Source organism: Elephas maximus, chromosome 8, assembly GCF_024166365.1.
Source record: "Elephas maximus indicus isolate mEleMax1 chromosome 8, mEleMax1 primary haplotype, whole genome shotgun sequence".
Taxonomy (NCBI): Eukaryota; Metazoa; Chordata; class Mammalia; order Proboscidea; family Elephantidae; genus Elephas; species Elephas maximus.
The window spans coordinates 57964111-57985219 of record NC_064826.1 but is presented as its reverse complement, the minus strand read 5'-3'; the positions used below and the strand labels follow the sequence as shown (position 1 = coordinate 57985219).

Here is a 21109-nt window from a genome sequence, read left to right as displayed (position 1 = left end):
CTTCTCTAGAGAACCCAGTCTAAGAAAGCTTCCTTACCCAACTGGTATCACTACACCAATTAGGACTTCATTGGCTTAATTAAGCAAAGAATCTTTTGGAATGATGATAATGGATAGCTCACAGAATTAAAGAGAAGGCTACATATATCACCAAAACTGGTTTCTCTTCCTGCTGGGTACATACTTAGACTGTATTTCCAGGCCTCTTTTGCAGTTAGGAGGAATCATGTGACTGAGTTCTAGCCATCTGAATGTTGGTGAGGTATGCTAATTCTAGGCCTTGCTCACAGTTTTTGCTCTTTCTCCCTATGGTAGACAAGAATAACAGTCCCTGCAACGATATCAGCATCCTAATCCCCAGAACCTGTGAATATCTTTCTTTACATAGCAAAAGGGAATTACAGTTGCAGATGGAATTAAGAGTGTTAATCAGCTGACTTTAAAATTATCTGGGTGGAACTAATGTTATCATAGGGTCTTTAAAAATGAAAGCAGTCAGAGATAGAGGTGTGAAGAGAGAAGCAGAGGTTGGACTGAAACAATGTGAGTAGAACTCAACCTGCTGTTGCTGGCTTTGAAGATGGAGCAAGAGAGCCACAAGCCAAGGAATACGGGAAGCCTCAAGAAGTTGGAGAAGACAAGGAAACGGATCCTCCTCCAGAGCCTCTAAAAGGGACTATAGCTCTACCACCATCCTGATTTTAGCCAAATGAGACCTCCATCAGATTTCTTACCTATGCAACTCTAATAAATTTGTTTTGTTTTAAGCCACTAAGTTTTTGATCCACAGCTCATCTGTCAGTTTGTCATGCTGTGGTGGTTTGTATAGTACTATAATGCTGGAAGCTATGCCATCGGTATTTCAAATACCAGCAGGGTCACCCATGGTATACAGGTTTCAGTGGAACTTCCAGACTGAGATGAGGAAGAAGACCCGGTGGTCTACTTCTGAAAAAATATGCCAGTGAAAACCTTATGATTAGCAGCAGAACACTGTCTGATATAGTGCCGGAAGATTAGCAAGTTAGCTTGGAACGCACTGAAAATACAACTGGGAAAAGCTGCCTCCTCAAACTAGATTCAACCTTAATGACATGGATGGAATAAGGCTTTCGGGACATTCATTTGTTCATGTGGCATGACTGAAGATGAGAAACAGCTGAAACTTTCATTAATAATCAGAATGTGGAATGAAATATGAACTAGGAATATTGGAAGTCATCAAAAATGAAATGGAACGCAAAGCAACCGAAATCTTAGGCATTACTGATCTGAAATGGACTGGAATTGGCTGTTCTAAATCAGACAATCATATGGTCTACTATGCCAGGAATGACAAACTGAAGAGGAATGGCATCACATTCATTGTCAAAAAGAACATTTCAAGATCTATTCTGAAGTACAATGCTGTCAGTGATAGGATTATATCCATACATCCAAAAGGAAGACCAGTTAATATGACTATTATTCATATTTACACACCAACTACACAAACCATGCCAAAGATGAAGAAATTGAAGATTTTTACCAACTTCTGAAGTCTGACATTGATCAAACATGCAATCAAGATGCATTTATAATTACTGGTGATTGGTATGCGAAAGTTGGAAACAAAGATGAAGAATCAGTCGTTAGAAAATATGGCCTTGGTGATACAAACGACACCAGAAATTGCATCATAGAATTGTGCAAGACCAATGACTTACTCATTGAAAATAGTTTTCAAAAACATAAATGGTTACCTACCATACATGCGGACCTCACCAGGTGGAATACACTGGAATCAAATTGATTACATATGTGGAAAGAGACGATGGAAAAGCTCAATATCATCGATCAGAATAAGGCCAGGGGCCAGCTGTGGAACAGACCATCAATTGCTGATATGGAAGTTCAAGCTGAAGCTGAAGACAAAACAAGTCCACAAGACCCAAAATACTTTGAGTATATCTCATCTGAATTTAGAGACCATCTCAAGAATTGATTTGATGCATTGAACACTAAGGATCGAAGACCAGATGAGTTGTGGGAGGACATCAAGGAAATCATACATGAAGAAAGTAAAAGGTCATTTAAAAGATAGGAAATAAAGAAAAGACCAAAATGGATGTTAGGAGAGACTCTGAAACTTATTCTTGAACTTAGAGTAGCTAAAGTGAATGGAAGAATTGATGAAGAAAAAGTAAAGTATTATAATGAAATTTGCAAAGACCTGGAGTTAGAAAACCAAAAGGGAAGAACTCACTTCGCATATCTCAAGTTGAAAGAACTGAAGAAAACATTCAAGCCTCAAGTTGCAAAATTGAAGAATTCATGGGAAAAGGAAACCCTGGTAGTTTAGTGGTTGAGTTCAGCTGCTAACCAAAAGGTTGGCAGTTCAAATCCACCAGGTGCTCCTTGGAAACCCTATGAAGCGGTTCTACACTGTCATATAGGATTGCTGTGATTTGGAATCAACTCAGCGGCAATGGGTTTGGTTTTTTTTTGGGGGGGGGGTTCTGTGGGCAAAATATTTACCAATGCCGGAAGCATCAAAAGATGATGGAAGGAATACACAGAGTCACTGTACCAAAAAGAACTGGTCGACGTTCAGCCATTTCAGGAAGTAGCATATGATCAAGAACAGATGGTATTGAAGGAAGAGGTCCAAGCTGCACTCAAAGCCTTGACAAAAAACAAGGCTCCAGGAATTGATGGGATACCAACTGAGATGTTTCAACAAAAGGATGCAGCGTGGTAGGTGCTCACTGTCTATGCCAAGAAATTTGAGACAACCACCTGGCCAGCCAAATGGAGGAGATCCACATTATGTCATTTCAAAGAAAGGTGACTCAATGGAATATGGAAATTATGGAACTATATCATTAATATCACAAATAAGTAGAATTTTGCTGAAGAGAATTCAAAAGTGGTTGTGGCAATAGATTAACAGGGAACTGACAGATATTCAAGCTGGATTCATAAGAGGAACGGGAACAAGGGATATCATTGCTGATGTCATATGGATCTTGGCTGAAAGCAAAGAATACCAGAAATATGTTTACCTGTGTTTTATTAAGAGTGTTAATCGGCTGACTTTAAAGTTATCTGGCATTCAACTGTGTGGATCATAATAAATTATGGATAACATTGTGAAGAACGGGAATTTCAGAACACTTAATTGTGCTCTTGTGGAACCTGTACTTAGACCAAGAAGAGTCATTTGAGCAGAACAAGGGGACACTGCATGGCTTAAAATCAGGAAAGGTGTGTGTCAGGGTTGTATTCTTTTACCACATTTATTCAATCTGTATGCTGAGTAAATAATTCAAGAAGCTGGACTATATGAAGAAGAATGTGGCATCAGGATTAGAGGAAGACTCATTAACAACCTGTGATACGCAGATGACACAACCTTGCTTGCTGAAAGCAAAGAAGTCTTGAAGAACTTACTGATGAAGATCAAAGACTACAGCCTTCAGTATGGATTACACCTCAACATAAAACAAAAATCCTCACAAATGGACCAACAAACAACATCGTGAGAAATGGCGAAAATACTGAATTTGTCAAGGATTTCATTTTACTTGGATCCACAATCAACACCCATGGAAGCAGCAGTCAAGAAATCAAACATATTGCATTGGACAAATATGCTGCAAAAAACCTCTTTAAAGTATTAAAAAGCCAAGATATCACTTCAAGGACTAAGGTGCACCTGACCCAAGCCATAGTATTTTTTTTGTGTGTGTGTGCTTTAAGTGAAAGTTTACACATCAAGTCAGTGTCTCATACAAAAACTTATATACACCTTTCTATGTATTCCTGGTTGTTCTCCCGTTTAACAGCATGCTCCACTGTTCCACACTGTATTTCCCATGTCCATTCAGCCAGCTCCAGACAGGAGCAGCCTACATAGTCTCATGTGACTACTTGAGCCAAGAGGCTTACTCCTCACCAGTATCTTATAGTCCTATAGTTCAGTTCAGTCCCTGTCTGAAGAGTGAATGCATGGTATTTTCAATTTTCCCATATGCATGTGAAAGCTGGACAATGGGTAAGGAAGCCCAAAGAAGAACTGATGTCTTTGACTTACAGTGCTGGCAAAGAATATTGACTATACTATGTACTGCCAGAACAAACAAATCTGTCTTGGAAGAAGTGCAGCCACAATGCTCCTTAGAAGCAAGTATGGCAAGACTTCATCTCATGTACTTTGGAAATGTTATCATGAGGGACCAGTCCCAGGGGACAGACATCATGTTAGATAAAGTACAGCGTCATCGAAAAAGAAGAGAAAGACCTTCAATGAAATGGATTGACATAGTGGCTGCAATGATGGGTATCTTAGTCATCTAGTGCTGCCATAACAGAAATACCACAAATGGATGGCTTTAACAAAGTGACACTTATATTCTCAGTTTAGTAGGTTACAAGTCCAAATTCAGGATGTTGGCTCCAGGGGAAGTCTTTCTCTCTCTGTAGGCTCTGGAGGAAGGTCCTTGTCCTCCATCTTCACCTGGTTGAGTAGCTTCTCAGGCCCAGGGACCCCACGTCCAAAGGACACGCTCTGCTCCTGGTGCTGCTTTCTTGGTGGTGACAGGGGACGGCCCCAGCAAGGGAAGATCCTCACTGTGCGTGCTGGCAGATAATCTGAAGAACCGACACATAGCCCTTTCCAAATTCATATGTTCAGGGAAACTTACTGACACGGGCAAGCAGCTGCTCTCCAGTGGCGGCCGGCTGGAGTACTTTCTGCAACCACCTAGCAAGGGACTCAAGCTTATATACCATTCCAGCTGGAACCAAAGGTCATCGTTTTCTCCCACATCCTTGGGCAGTGTTCCCAGGGACTTCATGTCCAGGCCCAGATGTTTTCCTTTTTGTTGCTAAGGCATTCTTCGCCCTTGGCCACTGGTCCAGTCATGCCCCTCCTGGCCTTGTACCTTAGCCCCAGTCCATCCCGAATTCATCCCCAGCATGCTTCAGGGAAGATCAAAGCTTACTCCATTAGGGAGGGGATGCATATAGGTGAATAGCATTACCCTAGAGGTGGTATGAGGTCCCCAACTATCTGCTTGCTCCCCGTTCATCTCTTGAGAGATAAAAGGTGGTACAGGCCACACCCCGGGGAAACACCCTTTACCTTGGATCAGGGAGGTGACCTGAGTAAGGGTGGTGTTACAATCCCACCTTAATCCTCTCAATATAAAATTACAATCACAAAATAGAGGGCAACCACACAATGCTGGGAATCATGGTCTAAACAAGTTGACACATTTTTTGGGAGACACAATGCAATCCACGACAATGGGCTCAGGCATAGCAACAATTGTGAGGAAAAGCGCAGGACAGTGCTATGTTTTGTTCTTTTGTACATAGGGTGCCTATGAGTCAGAACTGACTTGATGGCACCTAAAAACAACAGCAACAAGTTTGTGACAATTGTTACAGCAGCAATACAAACTAACACACCTCTTATATGCTGACTGGATGTTGACAAGTAGGGTAACCTTGAGGAGCTCAGATTAGGTGGCTCTTTAAATAGTAGAGTGGAATGGAGTCCACTCCTTGTTTCCACCACCTGATGATACCAGCTAGACTTTCTTTGACCAAAAGTACATTTCTATAGTAAGTCCCTGGTATTTTAGACTTTGTTACAGCAGTCTTAGTTATCTAGTGCTGCTATGAGAGAAATACAAGTGGGTCGCTTTAATGAATGGAAATTTGTTTTCTCACAGTATGTTGTTAAGTGCTGTTGAGTCGGTTCCAACTCGTAGCAACCCTATGTACTACAGAACGAACACTGCCTGGTCTTGCACCATGCTAACAATTGTTATGCTTGAGCCCATTGTTGCAGCCACTGTGTCAGTTCATCTTGTTGAGGGTCTTCCTCGTTTTCACTGACCCTGTACTTTACCAAACATGATGTCCTTCAGGGCCTGATCCCTCCTGATAACATGTCCAAAGTATGTAAGATGCAGTCTCGCCATCCTTGCTGCAAAGGAGCGTTCTGGTTGTACTTCTTCCAAGACAGATTTATTCATTCTTTTGGTGGTCCATGGTATATTCAATATTCTTCGCCAACGCCACAAATCAAAGTTGTCAATTCTTCTTCGGTCTTTCTTATTCACTGTCCAGCTGTTGCAAGCATATGATGGGATTGCAAATACCATGGCTTGGGTCAGGCGCACCTTAGTCTTCAAGGTGACACCTTTCCTTTTCGGCACTTTAAAGAGGTCTTTGGCACCGTATTTCCCCAACAGAGTGCGTCTTTTGATTTCTTGACTGTGGCTTCCATGAGTATTGATTGTGGATCCAAGTAAAATGAAATCTTTGACAACTTCAATCTTTTCTCTGTTTATCATGATGTTGCTTATTGGTCCAGTTGTGAGGGTTTTTGTTTTCTTTATGTTGAGGTGTAATCCAAACTGAAAGCTATAGTCTTTATCTTCATCAGTAAGTGCTTCAAGTCCTCTTCACTTTCAGCGAGCAAGGTTGTGTCATCTGCATAACACAGGTTAATATGTCTTCCTCCAATCCTAATGCCCAGTTCTTCTTCATACAGTCTAGTTTTTCAGATTATTCGCTCAGCATACAGATTGAATAGGTATGGTGGAAGGATACAACCCTGACGCACACTTTTCCTGACTTTAAACCATGCAGTATCCCCTTGTTCTGTCCAAACTGCCTCTTGATCTATGTACAAGTTCCTCATGAGCACAATTAAGTGTTCTAGAATTCCCATTCTTCCCAACGTTATCCATAACTTGTTATGATCCACACAGTCAACTTTGCATAGTCAATAAAGCACAGGTAAAGATCTTTCTGGTATTCTCTGCTTTCAGCCAGGATCCATCTGACATCAGCAAAGATATCCCTGCTTCCACGTCTTCTTCTGAATCCGGCCTGAATTTCTGGCAGTTCTCTGTCAATACACCTACCGCTGCAGCTGCTTTTAAATGATCTTCAGTAAAATTTTACTTGTGTGTGATATTAATGATATTGTTTGATAATTTCCACATTTGGTTGGATCACCTTTCTTGGGAATAGGCATAAATACAGATCTCTCCCAGTCAGTTGGCCAGGAAGCTGTCTTCCAGATTTCTTGGCATAGACAACTCAGAGCTTCCAGCACTGCACCCATTTGTTGAAACATCTCAATTGATATTCCGCCAATTCCTGAAGCCTTGTTTTTCAGCAGTGCCTTCAGAGCAGCTTGGACTTCTTCCTTCAGTACCATCGGTCCCTGATTATATGCTACTACTTGAAACAGGTGAGCGTCGACCAATTTTTTTTTTGGTATAATGACTCTGTGTATTCCTTCTATCTTCTTCTGATGCTTCCTGCGTCATTTAATATTTCCCCATGGAATCCTTCACTGTTGCAACTCAAGGCTTGAATCTTTTCTTCAGTTTTTTCAGATTGAGAAATGCTAAGCGTGTTCTTCCATTTTGGTTTTCCATCTCCAGCTCTTTACGCATGTCATTATAATACTTTGTCTTCTCCAGTCACCCTTTGAAATCTTCTGTTCAGCTCTTTTACTTCATCATTTCTTCCTTTTGCTTTAGGTACTTGACGTTCAGGAGCAAGTTTCACAGTCTCTTCTGACATCTATTTTGGTCTTTTCTTTCTTTCCTGTCTTTTTAATGACCTCTTGCTTTCTTCATGGATGATGTCCTTGATGTCATTCCACAACTCATCTGGTCTTCTGACATCAGTGTTCAGTGTGTCAAATCTATTCTTGAGATGGTCTCTAAATTCAGGTGGGATATACTCAAGGTCGTATTTTGGCTCCGGTCAACCTCCTGATTTTCTTCAGTTTCAACTTGACCTTGCATATGAGCAACTGATGGTCTGTTCTGCAGCAGCCCCTGCCTTGTTCTCACTGATACTGAGGTTTTCCATTGTCTCTTTCCACAGATGTAGTTGATTTGATTCCTGTGTATTCCATCTGGCAAGGTCCATGTGTGTGGTCGCTGTTTATGTTGGTGAAAAAAGTTATTTGTAATGAAGAAGTCATTGAAGTTCTCACAATTTAGAAGACTAGAAATCTGAATTCAGGGTGCCTGTGCAGAGCAAGACCCTGTCCTCTGTGGTTAAAATCCTTGTCTCTTTTTACACTAGATACTTTGGTTATCATGTGGCAGATTTCTTCCCCTCCATTTGTGCTTGCTTGCTTAATCTGCTTTTATATCTCAAAAAGAGATTGATTTAAGACACAAAAACCAAAACTAAACCCACTGCCATCGAGTCAATTCCAACTCATAATGACCCAGTAGGACAGAGCAGAATTGCCCCATTAGGTTTCTAAGGCTGTGAATCTTTATGGAAGCAAACTGCTGTGTCTTTCTCCTGAGGAGCAGCGGGTGAGTTCGACCTGCCGACCTTTCAGTTAGCAGCTGAGTGCTTAACCACTGTGCCACCAGGGCTCCTGACTTGACATACCCCACAGTAATACTGCCTCATTAACATAACAAAGAAACCCATTCCCAAATGGGACTGTAACCACAGGTATAAGGGTTAGGATTTAGAACACATTTTTGGGGAGGGACATAATTCAATTAGTAAATTGGTGGTATTATAATTAATACACTGAAATACCAGGATCAGAAATAGAATCTGGAAATAATCCAGAGGACTCATTTGGAATTTGTGCATCCCATCCAAGAACTCCTGTTGAATTATCAACTGCAACTACCACCTGGCCACTTTGGGTTTCTTGGCAAGGAGTTACGTCCTGGTAGCTGCAATTGATCCTGATTGATCCCCTTTGACTAAAGAACTTGTTGCCCAGCAGCTGGGAATACTGACAGTAGGTACCTTTTAGCTGTCATCTCCTTCAAGGATTGTCCCATGGCCATGCCCCTTCCTGGAGTGACCCACATGCAATGACTTATCTTCACCTAACTTAGGACAACTCTGAAAATTCCCGTGGGGTCAGCTGAAGAAGCCCTGGTGGCATAGTGGTTAAGCGTTCAGCTGCTAACTAAAAGGTTGGCAGTTCAAACCAACCAGCCACTCCAAGGGAGAAAGATGTGGCAGTCTGCTTCAGTAAAGATTACAGCCTTGGAATCCCTACGGGGCAGTTCTACTCTGTCCTATAGTGTCGCTTTGAGGCACAATTGACTCAATGGTAATAAGTTTCTGGGTTTGGGGGTCAGCTGAGGTCCAAAGGCATTCCTGAGAAAGCATTCTGCACAGTATTAAACTAAAAAAAAAAAAATTTTTTTAACTAAAAAAATTTTAATGAGCATGTATAAAGAATTTGCTATCCAGTTACTTTATACAGGTACATTTAACTTTTTGTAAAATATTTTTAGTGAGCAGAAAGTTTGAATACCATTAGTAAAACACATTAGTTTTAAAATATTGCATATATTTTTTTTCTTCCTTTAAAAATTCTCTCATGTTCAAAATTTACTTATTGGTAGATTCCACCACCAGCTGCCTTCAAGTCTGACTCATGGCTACCCCACATGTGTCAAGGTAGAACTGTACACCATAGTGTTTTCAATGGTTGATTTTTCTGAGGTAGATCATCAACCCTTTCTTTCAGTGTACCTCTGGGTAGATTCAAACCTCTAACCTTTCAGTTAGCAGCCAGAGCTTAATCATTTGTACCACCCAGAGACTATATCCTGTAACACACACATACATACTTACACTGGAAGTTGTAGTCAAATTTTTGCTGTTTTCTTGTTAGGTTCCATCAAGTCTGTTCCGACTTACAGTGACCCTGTGCACAACAGAACGAAAAACTGCTTGACCCTGCACCATCCTCACAATTGTTGTTATGCTTGAGCCCATTGTTTTGGCTGTCGTGTCAATCCATCTCGTTAAGGGTCTTCCTCTTTTTCACTGACCTTTTACTTTAGCAAGCATGATGTCCATCTTCAGGTACTGATCCCTCCTGATAACATATCCAAAGTATGTGAGACGATGCTTCTAAGGAGTATTCTGGCTGTACTCCTTCTAAGACAGATTTATTCATTCTTTTGGCAGTCCGTGGTATATTAAATATTCTTCCCCAACACCATAATTCAAAGGCGTCAATTCTTCTTTGGTCTTTCTCATTCATTGTCCAGCACGCATATGAGGTGACTGAAATCACCATGGCTTGGATCAAGCACACCTTAGTCTTCAAGGTGACATCTTTGCTTTTTAATACTTTGTCTCTTGCAGATTTGCCCAATGCATCAGCTGATTTGACTGTTGATTCCATGGGTATTTATTGTGGATCCAAGTAAAATGAAATCCTTGACAACTTCAATCTTTTCTTCATTTATCATGTTGCTTATTGATCCAGTTGAGAATTTTTGTTTCCTTTATGTTGAAGTGTAATCCATACTGGCGGCTATAGTCTTTGATCTTCATCAGTAAGCACAAGTCCTTTGCTTTCAGCAAGCAAGGTTGTTTCATTTGCGTATCACAGGTTGTTAATGAGTCTTCCTCCAATCCTGAAGCCCTGTTCTTCATATAGTACAGCTTCTTGGATTACTTGCTCAGAATACAGATTGACTAGGTATGGTGAAAGGATACAACCCTGACGCGCACTTTTCCTGACCTTAAACCACACACTATCCCCTTGTTCTGTCCAAACTACTGCTTCTTGATCTACGTACAGGTTCCTCATGAGCGCAATTAAGTGTTCTGGAATTCCCATTCTTCACGATGTTATCCATAGTTTATGATCCAGACAGTCAAATGCTGAGAAGTAATTTAAAACACAAACCACAACAAAGCTTTCTTAAGGGAAACTTCTACAGATCTGTTTTATTAAATTTGATAATTTGACAGGATTCACGTAGCCCTAATCATTTATTTGAGATTTGAGGAAGTCAGCAAAAAGTACTGAAGATGACTGACTGGACTTAACACTATGATTCACAGTTAATCACAACTAAGTAAAATAAACAAGTACACAAGGACTACAAAGAATTTTAAGTTCTTTTCTAAGGAATTGATGATATCCTTCAGTAGGTATGTCTAAACCTGGTTTTCGGTTTCTTTTTTAGTCTTTTTTCCCCCAGTCCCATGCTGTTCTCCCACAATGTTCAAAGCTGACATGTATTTTTCTTGCATTGAAAGTGTCATTACATTTTGCTGACAAAATTATTTGATTGTCCAGAGCTCTTCCTACAGCTTTTTGGGGAGTGTGGGGAAGAGATTTTAAGGAGGCTTCTTCCCTCTAATACTGCCTTAAAAATGCTAATTAATGGCAAAAGGTTTGTAAAGGCCTGAATTGTTTTTTAATCTAAGATATGCAGAATCACCATTCTGCACAGGTGTATAATGTTGTTTCTTAATACAGAAAGGCTAGCTTATTGGTTGGAACTTGTAAAAACATGTCATAATACTTGATCAGATTGCAGGCTGGCTCTGTACCTGCACTCATCCCCTTGGTTGGGTGCCCAACAGCATACTACAAAGGACACAAACTGTAATGGCCCTGACTTGTTTATTTATTGACTTGTTCCAAATAAACTGAAATTTAAGCTTTTTTTAAGAGTACAGTACTCATTATAAAGCCCTTAGAGTCTTTTAAAAGCCCAGTATTCAAACTAATAGTTCAAAAATCGTGTAAAATATTAAGGTTAAGAAAGTACAGTAGTTCAGCTTGAGCCTTGTACTACGTATTAAATGCAGCTAAGGCACAACTCTAAATAATTGTGAGGGCTGACAAATGGCAACACTGCAAATTGAAGACTGTCACTCTCAAGTCAAAGCATCATAGAGCAGGTTTAAATACCTTTTAATTATTTGCATTTTTTTTTGAGAATTGAGATAAAAATTGAAGTAAAAAAATTAATAATTTTCCAAGTTTCATGTAGATTTTTAGAAGGATGTCTGTAAAACCTGACAGATTCACATGCATACACATACACTTGTAACAGAAGATGCTACAGTATTAATTTACATTGGAAATAAGGTTTTCATGTATGCACTGTAAAGGATCTTTCATTGATCCTATTTAAGGTACTGGTATAATTTTATAACCAATAAATATGTTGAAAAGCTAGTATTTTTCATTAATACTGTCAAAATAAATGTACAAATAAAATCATGTTGAGAGCCATATAGGATGCCAAACAAGACTATTAACCAAATTTAATTTTTAGCAACAAGGTACTTACATAGTGTTCAGTGGCATCAATTTTTACTGTGAAAAACTGCCACTGGTTGTAAATTATATACTTCTGTAAGAATACATGCAAAGTCAAATGCCTCTTATACCCTCTATTATAAAGACAGTTCATATTTTTCTTTTATTTGAATTTTTCTTCCTCCAAATTATCATATTGTTCAGTGCCAGATTGAAGGCAACCCTCATATATATTTCAAAACTACAACTATTTAGAGCTCGATGCCATTCTTTCTTTCATTTCCTGATACCAAATCAGAGGGTAAAGAAAAAATTTCCGTTATCTAAAAAAGGTAAGCACAGTGGGGAAGGTATTACATTCCGTACGGTAATCTCATTAAGTTACTCCTTTCTGGATTCTATTTACCTCTACAAATAACTCTTCAGTGCCAAGTAGGTCACCCTCTTATAAAAGAGTATACTGTATCTAGACTATCACTGTTGATTTCTTCCATGAATTATGGAGTAAAGGGCTCGACACAACTTTTTTTTCCTCGCTCACCTAAGCCAGGCAAAACGACTAACTGAGGCCAATTAAGGGGAAAAAAAAAAAAATTACCACCAGCATAAATACCTTAAAAAATTCAACTTCAGTAAGAACATGGACTAGATGTATATTTGCATAACTTCAATTTAAACATTGCTCATATAAACTGTATCTAGTTTGTACAGATATAGTTTATATAAGCTATATTTGTACAAGAAAAGTACCAATGTAAAAGTGTCTGTTTCTGATAATGATTTCCACAACCAAATATATAAAACCTTTTCCTTTCCATAAGAAATTTAGGTTTTCATAGGCAATATTGTCATGTTATCATAGGATTCTATTTAATAGACAATAAACAAAATGAGCCAGAAGTTTGTCCTGCAATTTTTCTATAATAGGTATTCAATTCTATTGAAAATGCAAACATGACCTTTATTGTTAATATTTACATATGGTTCTGTAAACAAAGTTGGCAAGAACATCCTAAGAATTTTTATACATATTTATAAAAATTTCAAAAGAATATGATCCTTACACTTCTAAAAAGTATACATTTTTAAGGACTAAAAGCCAGTAAATGTAGAATTTGAAGGGGAAGAAAAAAACATTGACAACAAGCTATTTGAATTTTCTTCTTCCCAAATATCTAAAGCATCACATGTACCACTGTTTTCAGGGTAGCTTGTGAAACCCAAAAATTCTGATTTCTCTTCACTAGTCTGAAATAAGTCCACTAAAGACTGAACTGGTGAACTACAAATTCTGTTTTCTTCTTGTGTGATCAGAAATTCAGTTCTTTTCTTATCTAATTCCACATTTGGTTCGAGATTTTCTTTTTTATTTCTTCCTAATAATAATTTCACTTTCCGATGGATTTTACCAGGAAGTACACTATCCATATTCTTGAGGTTGCATTCACTGGATTCCCTAGGAGGGTTATGGGATGGAGTCTTTGCTTGAATTGTCAGGTGCTCTTGTGAACTGTTCATTGCTATCAGACCAGAATCATGACCAAATATTGAGTGAAGGTCCTTTACCTTCAGATCCTCTGCCGGAAAAAGGATAGTATCTGACTTTTGTTTCAGTTGAGATGCACTATTATCCTTATTGAAACTGGAAACTTGTATAGTTGTCTGTAGTCTACATTGACAGCGATTCACCTTTAGTTCTTCCAAGTTACTTTCATTTACAATTAATTTATGTTCAGAAACATCAAAAATACATTCTTGTTTATTTTCATGTGAAGGCAGCTGTGTAAAATTCTGTTTAATGTCATTTTCAGCTGTATTTAATATGGAACATTTATCCATCTTTTCCTCATTGAGTTCTCTTGGTTCATCTGAAGGGAAGGGGATAGGTTCTGAAATAAGCACAAGCTCTTGTTCAGGTTCCTGGGTTTCTTTATACAGCAAACTCTGCTCGACTGCCTGTATAATATCATTTTCCCTGAAGTTCTTCTGAGGAATTTGTTGCAGTTCTAGCTGTTCTTTTGGTTTGGTCTTCTTCAGGACATTTGTAGTAAGAGGAGAAAGGGATCCAACACTGTATTTTATTCTTCACAGAGGGAAAAAAGAGAAAAAAAATAATTGTTATCAAAATAAATTTCAGTAGTAAAAAAAAATTAAATTAGCAAAACTATCTTTTAAACTATTTCACAAACTTATTTAGCTTACAAAACATTACATAAGTACAGAAATCTTAATATTTTGTCAAATTTACTTTAGATATTTTTGAGGTGATAAAACTACACATGTAACTGAAAACCCTAGGGTACTCCCTTCTCATGTGCATTCTTCCCCTTCCTCACAGAGGTAACCAATAACTGGATTAGATGTTTAAAACTAATTTTAATCATGTAAATCAAGGAAAGATGACAGTAAAGTGATGGGGATCTGCTACCAATTTTGTTTTCATTATCTTGAAATATAATGTATTTCTGTGCTTTGATATACACTAATGCTTGTCTCTTCATTTTACATAGTAACATAAAGAATGAGTATTTGGGGGAGGAATTAAGGCAGAAATATTTCTTATTTATATTTAAGTATAAAATATTTAATATCACGGTAAGTTGGAAACTTAGTAACTATACTTCTAAAGATGAAAAATTAGTAATACTTAAGTTTCACACAAATATTTGACCTGAAACCCTTTTCTTCCTGGAGCATCTTGATATCCTTGGGATGCTAGTTTCTATTAGACAATCCTAGATTATATATGGATAGAAAGAAAGTTAACAGCTTACCAATTACATTTTATATTACATATGTCAAAGATAACAATGAGAAATATAGAACTCTACCCACGTCTTCAACCAGAATGGTTCCTTTTATACTGTTTATACTTTCACTTATGATTTCCTTTGAACAAATGGGGGTGAAGGGGATGTAAAAACACTAATCCAACATTGCTCTTAAGTCCACAGAAGTCTAGATGACTTGCCAAAGGGGTAAAAGCAGTGCAGATAATAAATTAAGGATAATTAAGAGATTATGAAAAATCCAGCCTATGAATATAAATACTACTTTGGAATTTTGCTGAAGACAGTTTTTAAGGAATTTTAAAATTCTTATAGTAGCCAGAATAGTTTTAATAGTTGGAAATATGCCTCCTCTCCAAATGCCATATTATTTATTAAATCAGTCATGAACAACCATTCTGAATGTTACAGAAATCTAAGGTTTAAAAACTATTCTACCTAGATCTAGCCAAAAAGCTTTCTAGTTATTTTCCAAAAACTGTATTTTGGTATCACATTTTCTAATCATCTTTATGTCTTAAGATTAATGTAAAGACATTAAGAACTGAATAATGTAGCCAGCTATCAGCAACTCTAGGCCATATGAAAGCGTTTCATTCTTATTTTGGATTTATGGGAATAATCTAACCAGTACCATTTTGTCAATGCGCAGTTGTACACTGAAGACAATCTACTCATATGTAAAAGTACTGTCAGTACCTTTAGTAAGTTTTATAGCAAAAAAAAGCTTAAGGAGAGATATTTAGTGAAAATATAAAGACTATGAAATTAGAGGCAAGTGACAAAAGGTTTTTAAAAACCCCTTAAGATTATCAAAAAATTTTATAAGCTTTTTTAGCCTAAGTGGATGGCAAACTTTATAATTCTAGACCAGGGGTTGAAAAACTATAGCCTGCAAGCCAAATCCAGCCTGCTGTCTATTTTTCTAAATGAAGTTTTATTGGAACACAGCCACATATTGTTTGTAGCTATTTCACACTGCAATGGCAAAATTCAATAGTTGCAACAGAGATCTATGTCTCATAGAGCCTAAAATATTTACTATCTGGCTCTTTACAAAACATGTTTGCTGACTTCTGTTCTAAACTACATTGTCAAAAAGACCTTAAAAGTAATCTAAAGTAAGCACTTTTGGTCATGGGGTGGGGCAAAGAGGGAGGAAATAATTAGTTCTGAACCATATTTACATCCTGGTAATACATACTCCTTCTAAGAATGCAAATTGTTATTTTTAGCTTAATAAATAAATATTTTAGTGAATCTTTAAACTTATATTGCGAAATTACCTTTTCTTTTTAGGTGTGTCCCTTTCACATTCCACTAAGTCAAAAACTAACTTAGATATGATATCATCAACAACTTGATACTGGTTGCTCTGTGCAAAGTTTCTGTGTTGTTCACATAGAAGATGCTAAAATAAAACATAAAAACATACAACTATATTTTAAAAAAAACAATATATGTCTTTTTGGTCAAGTTCCTAACATTTTCATGCCCCCCAAATTAGGTTTCCCATAAGTATTGCAATGAAAATATCCTTTACTTGACTTTAAAGGATGCTAAGAAATAAAATAACAGTAACATCTAGCACTTAAAGTGTGCTAATATTTTTGGAAAGCATTTTTCCCACTACTATATTTTATCTTTACACAATTACCACTAAGTAAGTAGGGCAAAGCTAGTAAAATATTAAGTGAGTGAAATATAATTTAATACACAAGAACCAAAACATACAGGAACCTAGATAGTAGACTAAACAAGCAAACTACACTGAATCCTGTGAAGTATTAAAAAACAAGAAAAAATTCTTAATTGAAGAACAAATTTAAGAATAAGTAAATAAAGGATCTCAACCAGTGCTCATAATAGAAATCACTTAATTGCTTATTCTCAAATATGTTCTTCATAATACAAACCCCCACATGTCTGTCAGTTTGTCATACTGTGGGGGCTTGCATGTTGCTATGATGCTGGAAGCTATGCCACCGGTATTCAGATACCAGCAGGGTCACCCATGGAAGACAGGTTTCAGTTGAGTTTCCAGACTAAGACCTGGCAGTCTACTTCTGAAAAGCATTAGCCAGTGAAAACCTTAAGAACAGCAGCGGAACATTGTCTGATGTAGTGTTGGAGGATGAGCCCCCCAGGTTGGAAGGCACTCAGAAGATGACTAGGGAAGAGCTGCCTCCTCAAAGTAGAAAAAAAAGTAGAGCCGACCTTAAATATGTGGATGGAGTAAAGCCTTCAGGACCTTCATTTGCTGATGTGGCATGACTCAAAATGAGAAGAAACAGCTGCAAATATCTATTAACAATTGGAACGTGGAATGTATGAAGTATGAATCTAGGAAAACTGGAATCATCAAAAATGAAATGGAACACATAAACATCGATATCCTAGGCATTAGTGACCTGATATGGACTGGTACTGGCCATTTTAAATCAGACAATCATATAGTCTTCTATGCCAGGAATGATAACCTGAAGAGGTATGGTGTTGCATTCATCACCAGAAAGAACATTTCAAGATCTACCTTAAAGTGCAACGCTGTCAGTGATAGGACAATATCCATAAGCCTACAAGGAAGACCAGTTAATAGGACCATTATTCAAATTTACAAACCAACCACTAAGGCCAAAGATGAAGAAACTGAAGATTTTTATCAGCTTCTGCAGTCTGAGGTTGTCGAATAAGCAATCAGGATGCATTGATAATTACTGGTGACTGGAATGCGGAAGTTGAAAACAAAGGAGGAGGATCAGTAGTTGGAAAATATGGCCTTGGTGACAGAAACAAGGCCGGAGATCACATGATAGAATTTTGCAAGACCAATGACTTCTTCATTGCAAATACCTTTTTTCACCAGCATAAATGGTGACCATACACATAGACCTCACCAGACAGAATACATAGGAATCAAATCAACTACATCTGTGGAATAAGACAATGGAAAAGCTCAATATCATCAGTCAGAACAAGGCCAGGGGCCAACTATGGAACAGATCATCAGTTGCTCACATGCAAGTTCAAGTTGAAAATGAAAAAAATCAGAGCAAATCCACGAGAGCCAAAGTAGGACCTTGAGTATATCCCACCTGAATTTAGAATCACCTCAAGAATAGATTTGATGCATTGAACACTAATGGTAGAAGACCAGATGAGTTGTGGAATGACATCAAGGACATCATACATGAAGAAAGCAAGAGGTCACTGAAAAGACAGGAAAGAAGACCAAGATGGCTGTCAGAGGAGACTCTGAAACTTGCTCTCGAATGTCAAGCAGCTAAAGCAAAAGGAAGAAATGATGAAGTAAAAACTGAACAGAAGATTTCAAAGGGCGACTCGAGAAGAAAAAGCGAAGTATTATAATAACGTGCAAAGAGCTGGAGATAGAAAACCAAAACAGAAGAATATGCTCAGCGTTTCTCAAGCTAAAAGAACTAAAGAAAAAATTCAAGCCTCGAATTGCAATACTGAAGGACTCTATGGGGAAAACATTAAATGACACAGGAAGCATCAAAAGAAGATAGAAGAAATACACAGAGTCATTATACCGAAAAGAATTAGTCAACGTTCAGCCATTTCAAGAGGCAGCATATCAGAACCGGACGGTACTGAAGGAAGAAGTCCAAGCTGCACCAAAGGCACTGGCGAAAAATAAGGCTCCAGGAACTGATGGAATATCAATTGAGATGTTTCAACAAATGGATGTAGCTCTGGGAGTGCTCACTCATCTATGCCAAGAAATCTGGAAGACAGCTACCTGGCCAACGAACTGGAAGAGATCCATATTTATGCCTATTCCCAAGAAAGGGGATCCGACTGAACGCAGAAATTATCGAACAATATCGTTAATATCACACGCAAGCAAAATTTTGCAGAAGATCATTCAAAAGCAGCTGCAGCAGTATATCAACAGGAACTGCCAGAAATTCAGGCCGGTTTCAGAAGTGGATGTGGAACCAGGGATATCATTGCTGATGTCAGATGGATCCTGGCTGAAAGCAGAGAATACCAGAAGGATGTTTACCTGTGTTTTATTGGCTACGCAAAGGTATTCGACTATGGGGATCATAACAAATTATGGATAACGTTGTGAAGGATGGGAATTCCAGAACACTTAATTGTACTCATGAGGAGCCTGTATATAGATCAAGAAGCAGCTGTTCGGATATAACAAGGGGATACTGCATGGTTTTAAGTCAGGAAAGCTGTGCATCAGGGTTGTATCCTTTCACCATACCTATTCAATTTGTATGCTGAGCAAATAATCTGAGAAGCTGGACTATATGAAGTAGAATGAGGCATCAAGATTGAAGGAAGACTCATTAACAACCTGCGTTATGCAGATGACACAACCTTGCTCGCTGAAAGTGAAGAGGGCTTGAAGCACTTACTGATGAAGATCAAAGACCACAGACTTCAGTATGGATTAAACCTCAACATAAGGAAAACAAAAATCTGCACAACTGGACCAATAAGCAACATCATGATAAATGGAGAAAAGATTGAAGTTGTCAAGAATTTCATTTTACTTGGGTCCACAATCAACAGCCATGGAAGCAGCAGTCAAGAAATCAAAAGATGCATTGCATTGGGCCAATCTGCTGCAAAGGACCTCTTTAGAGTGTTGAAAAGCAAAGATGTCATCTTGAAGACTAAGTTGTGCCTGACCCAAGCCATTGTATTTTCAATCCCATCATATGCATGTGAAAGCTGGACAATGAATAAGGAAGTCTAAAGAAGAATTGACACCTTTGAATTGTGGTGTTGGCGAAGAGTACTGACTATACCACGGACTGCCAAAAGAATGAACAAATCTATTCTGGAAGAAATATGACCAGAGTGCTCCTTGGAAGCAAGGATGGCAAGACTAGGTCTCACATACTTTGGACATGTTATCAGGAGGGATCAGTCCCTGGAGAAGGACATCATGCTTGGAAAGTACAGGGTCAGTGGAAAGGAGGAAGACCCTCAATGAGTTGTACTGACACAGTGGCTGCAACAGTGGGCTCAAGCATAACAATGATTTTAAGGATGGCGCAGGACTGGGCAGTGTTTCATTCTGTGGTACACAGGGTTGCTATGAGTTCAAATTGACTTGGGGGCACCTAGCAACACAACATAATAGAAAGTACAGAAGTTATTCTCAATCTTAAGAGCGGTCAAGAACAAAAGTAAAGAAGTCCGCAGTTCACTGGGATAAGACTCACAGGAAATAAAGTTCTCTCTGAATAGGTGAGATCTCCAAGCTAGATCCTGTCATTTGTCATTTGCTTATCAGTGAATTATATCTGGAAGCTTGTATCAAGGTGACCATGGAAAACCTCATTTCTATTTCCCTAATGTTACATAATTCTAAGTTTTGATGATTGTATTTCTAAAAACTAAATTCTCCACTGGTCACAAAAAGGTCCACACAACATTCTGGAATACTTATAACCTTACTTTCAAAATAATTCACCATATATAAATTATATATGTCCAGCACTGTTAAACAAATGAAAAATGATTAAAATTTTTAAAAAACCAAATCTATACTTTGGATTCAATTTATTCACATTTTTGAATGACTTTTGTGTTGTTCCCTTCTACCTTCACCTTGTTCTTACTCATCCATTTTATTTAAATGTCACTTCCTTAGTTGGGCCTTCTATGACCCCTATTCTAGATTTAGAAACCTCATTATTACCACTGCACCTTGTATTTCCACTTTTTTGACAATCATCACACTTGCAAATAAATGTTTGATATCTATATTCTCTGCCAGATCACAAGATATAGCTGCATTCTTGTTGCTTTATTTCCAGTATTCGAATATAGTTCTTAAATAAATGCACTGATTACAGGTAGAACCAAAAACCATTGTGATATGTTAAGATTAAATAAACAATATTTTATTCATTCTTAGTGTAAAAATGTACATGTAAGTGAAATCTATTAAAAACATTTTTTAAATACCAATCTCAATGTCTAGTTTTCCTAATTTTCCCTTCTGTGGCAACAAGTGGCCCAGACTTTCTTTTTTATCCCAAACACTTTCTGTGCATCAAATGAGGATCAGAAAACTAATACTTAGGAAAACATCCATTCTAAACTGCCTGTTGCTGTAACAGCAAAATAGTATTTCAGGACCAATCTATAATTTCAATTTTCAAAGTGATTTTGAGAAGAGAAAATATTTCTGAGATATTTTAGCTTCTGAATTAAAATCAATTAACTGTTACTCATATTT

The 21109-nt window shown here is 37.9% G+C and overlaps 1 protein-coding gene across 2 annotated transcripts in view; it reads right to left on the bottom strand.

Moving 5' to 3' along the window:
• Positions 1 to 11630: 11630 nt before the first annotated feature.
• The window catches only part of DBF4 (DBF4 zinc finger), a 28711-nt gene continuing 19232 nt past the window's right edge, over positions 11631 to 21109 (bottom strand). For both annotated transcript variants that reach the window (XM_049893953.1, XM_049893954.1), the window contains exons 11-12: positions 16161 to 16285; positions 11631 to 14168 (exon numbers count right to left, since the gene is read on the bottom strand). In XM_049893953.1, the coding sequence (XP_049749910.1) occupies positions 13178 to 14168; positions 16161 to 16285 (1116 nt within the window). In that variant the 3' untranslated portion in view covers positions 11631 to 13177. The remainder of the gene's footprint in view (positions 14169 to 16160; positions 16286 to 21109) is intronic.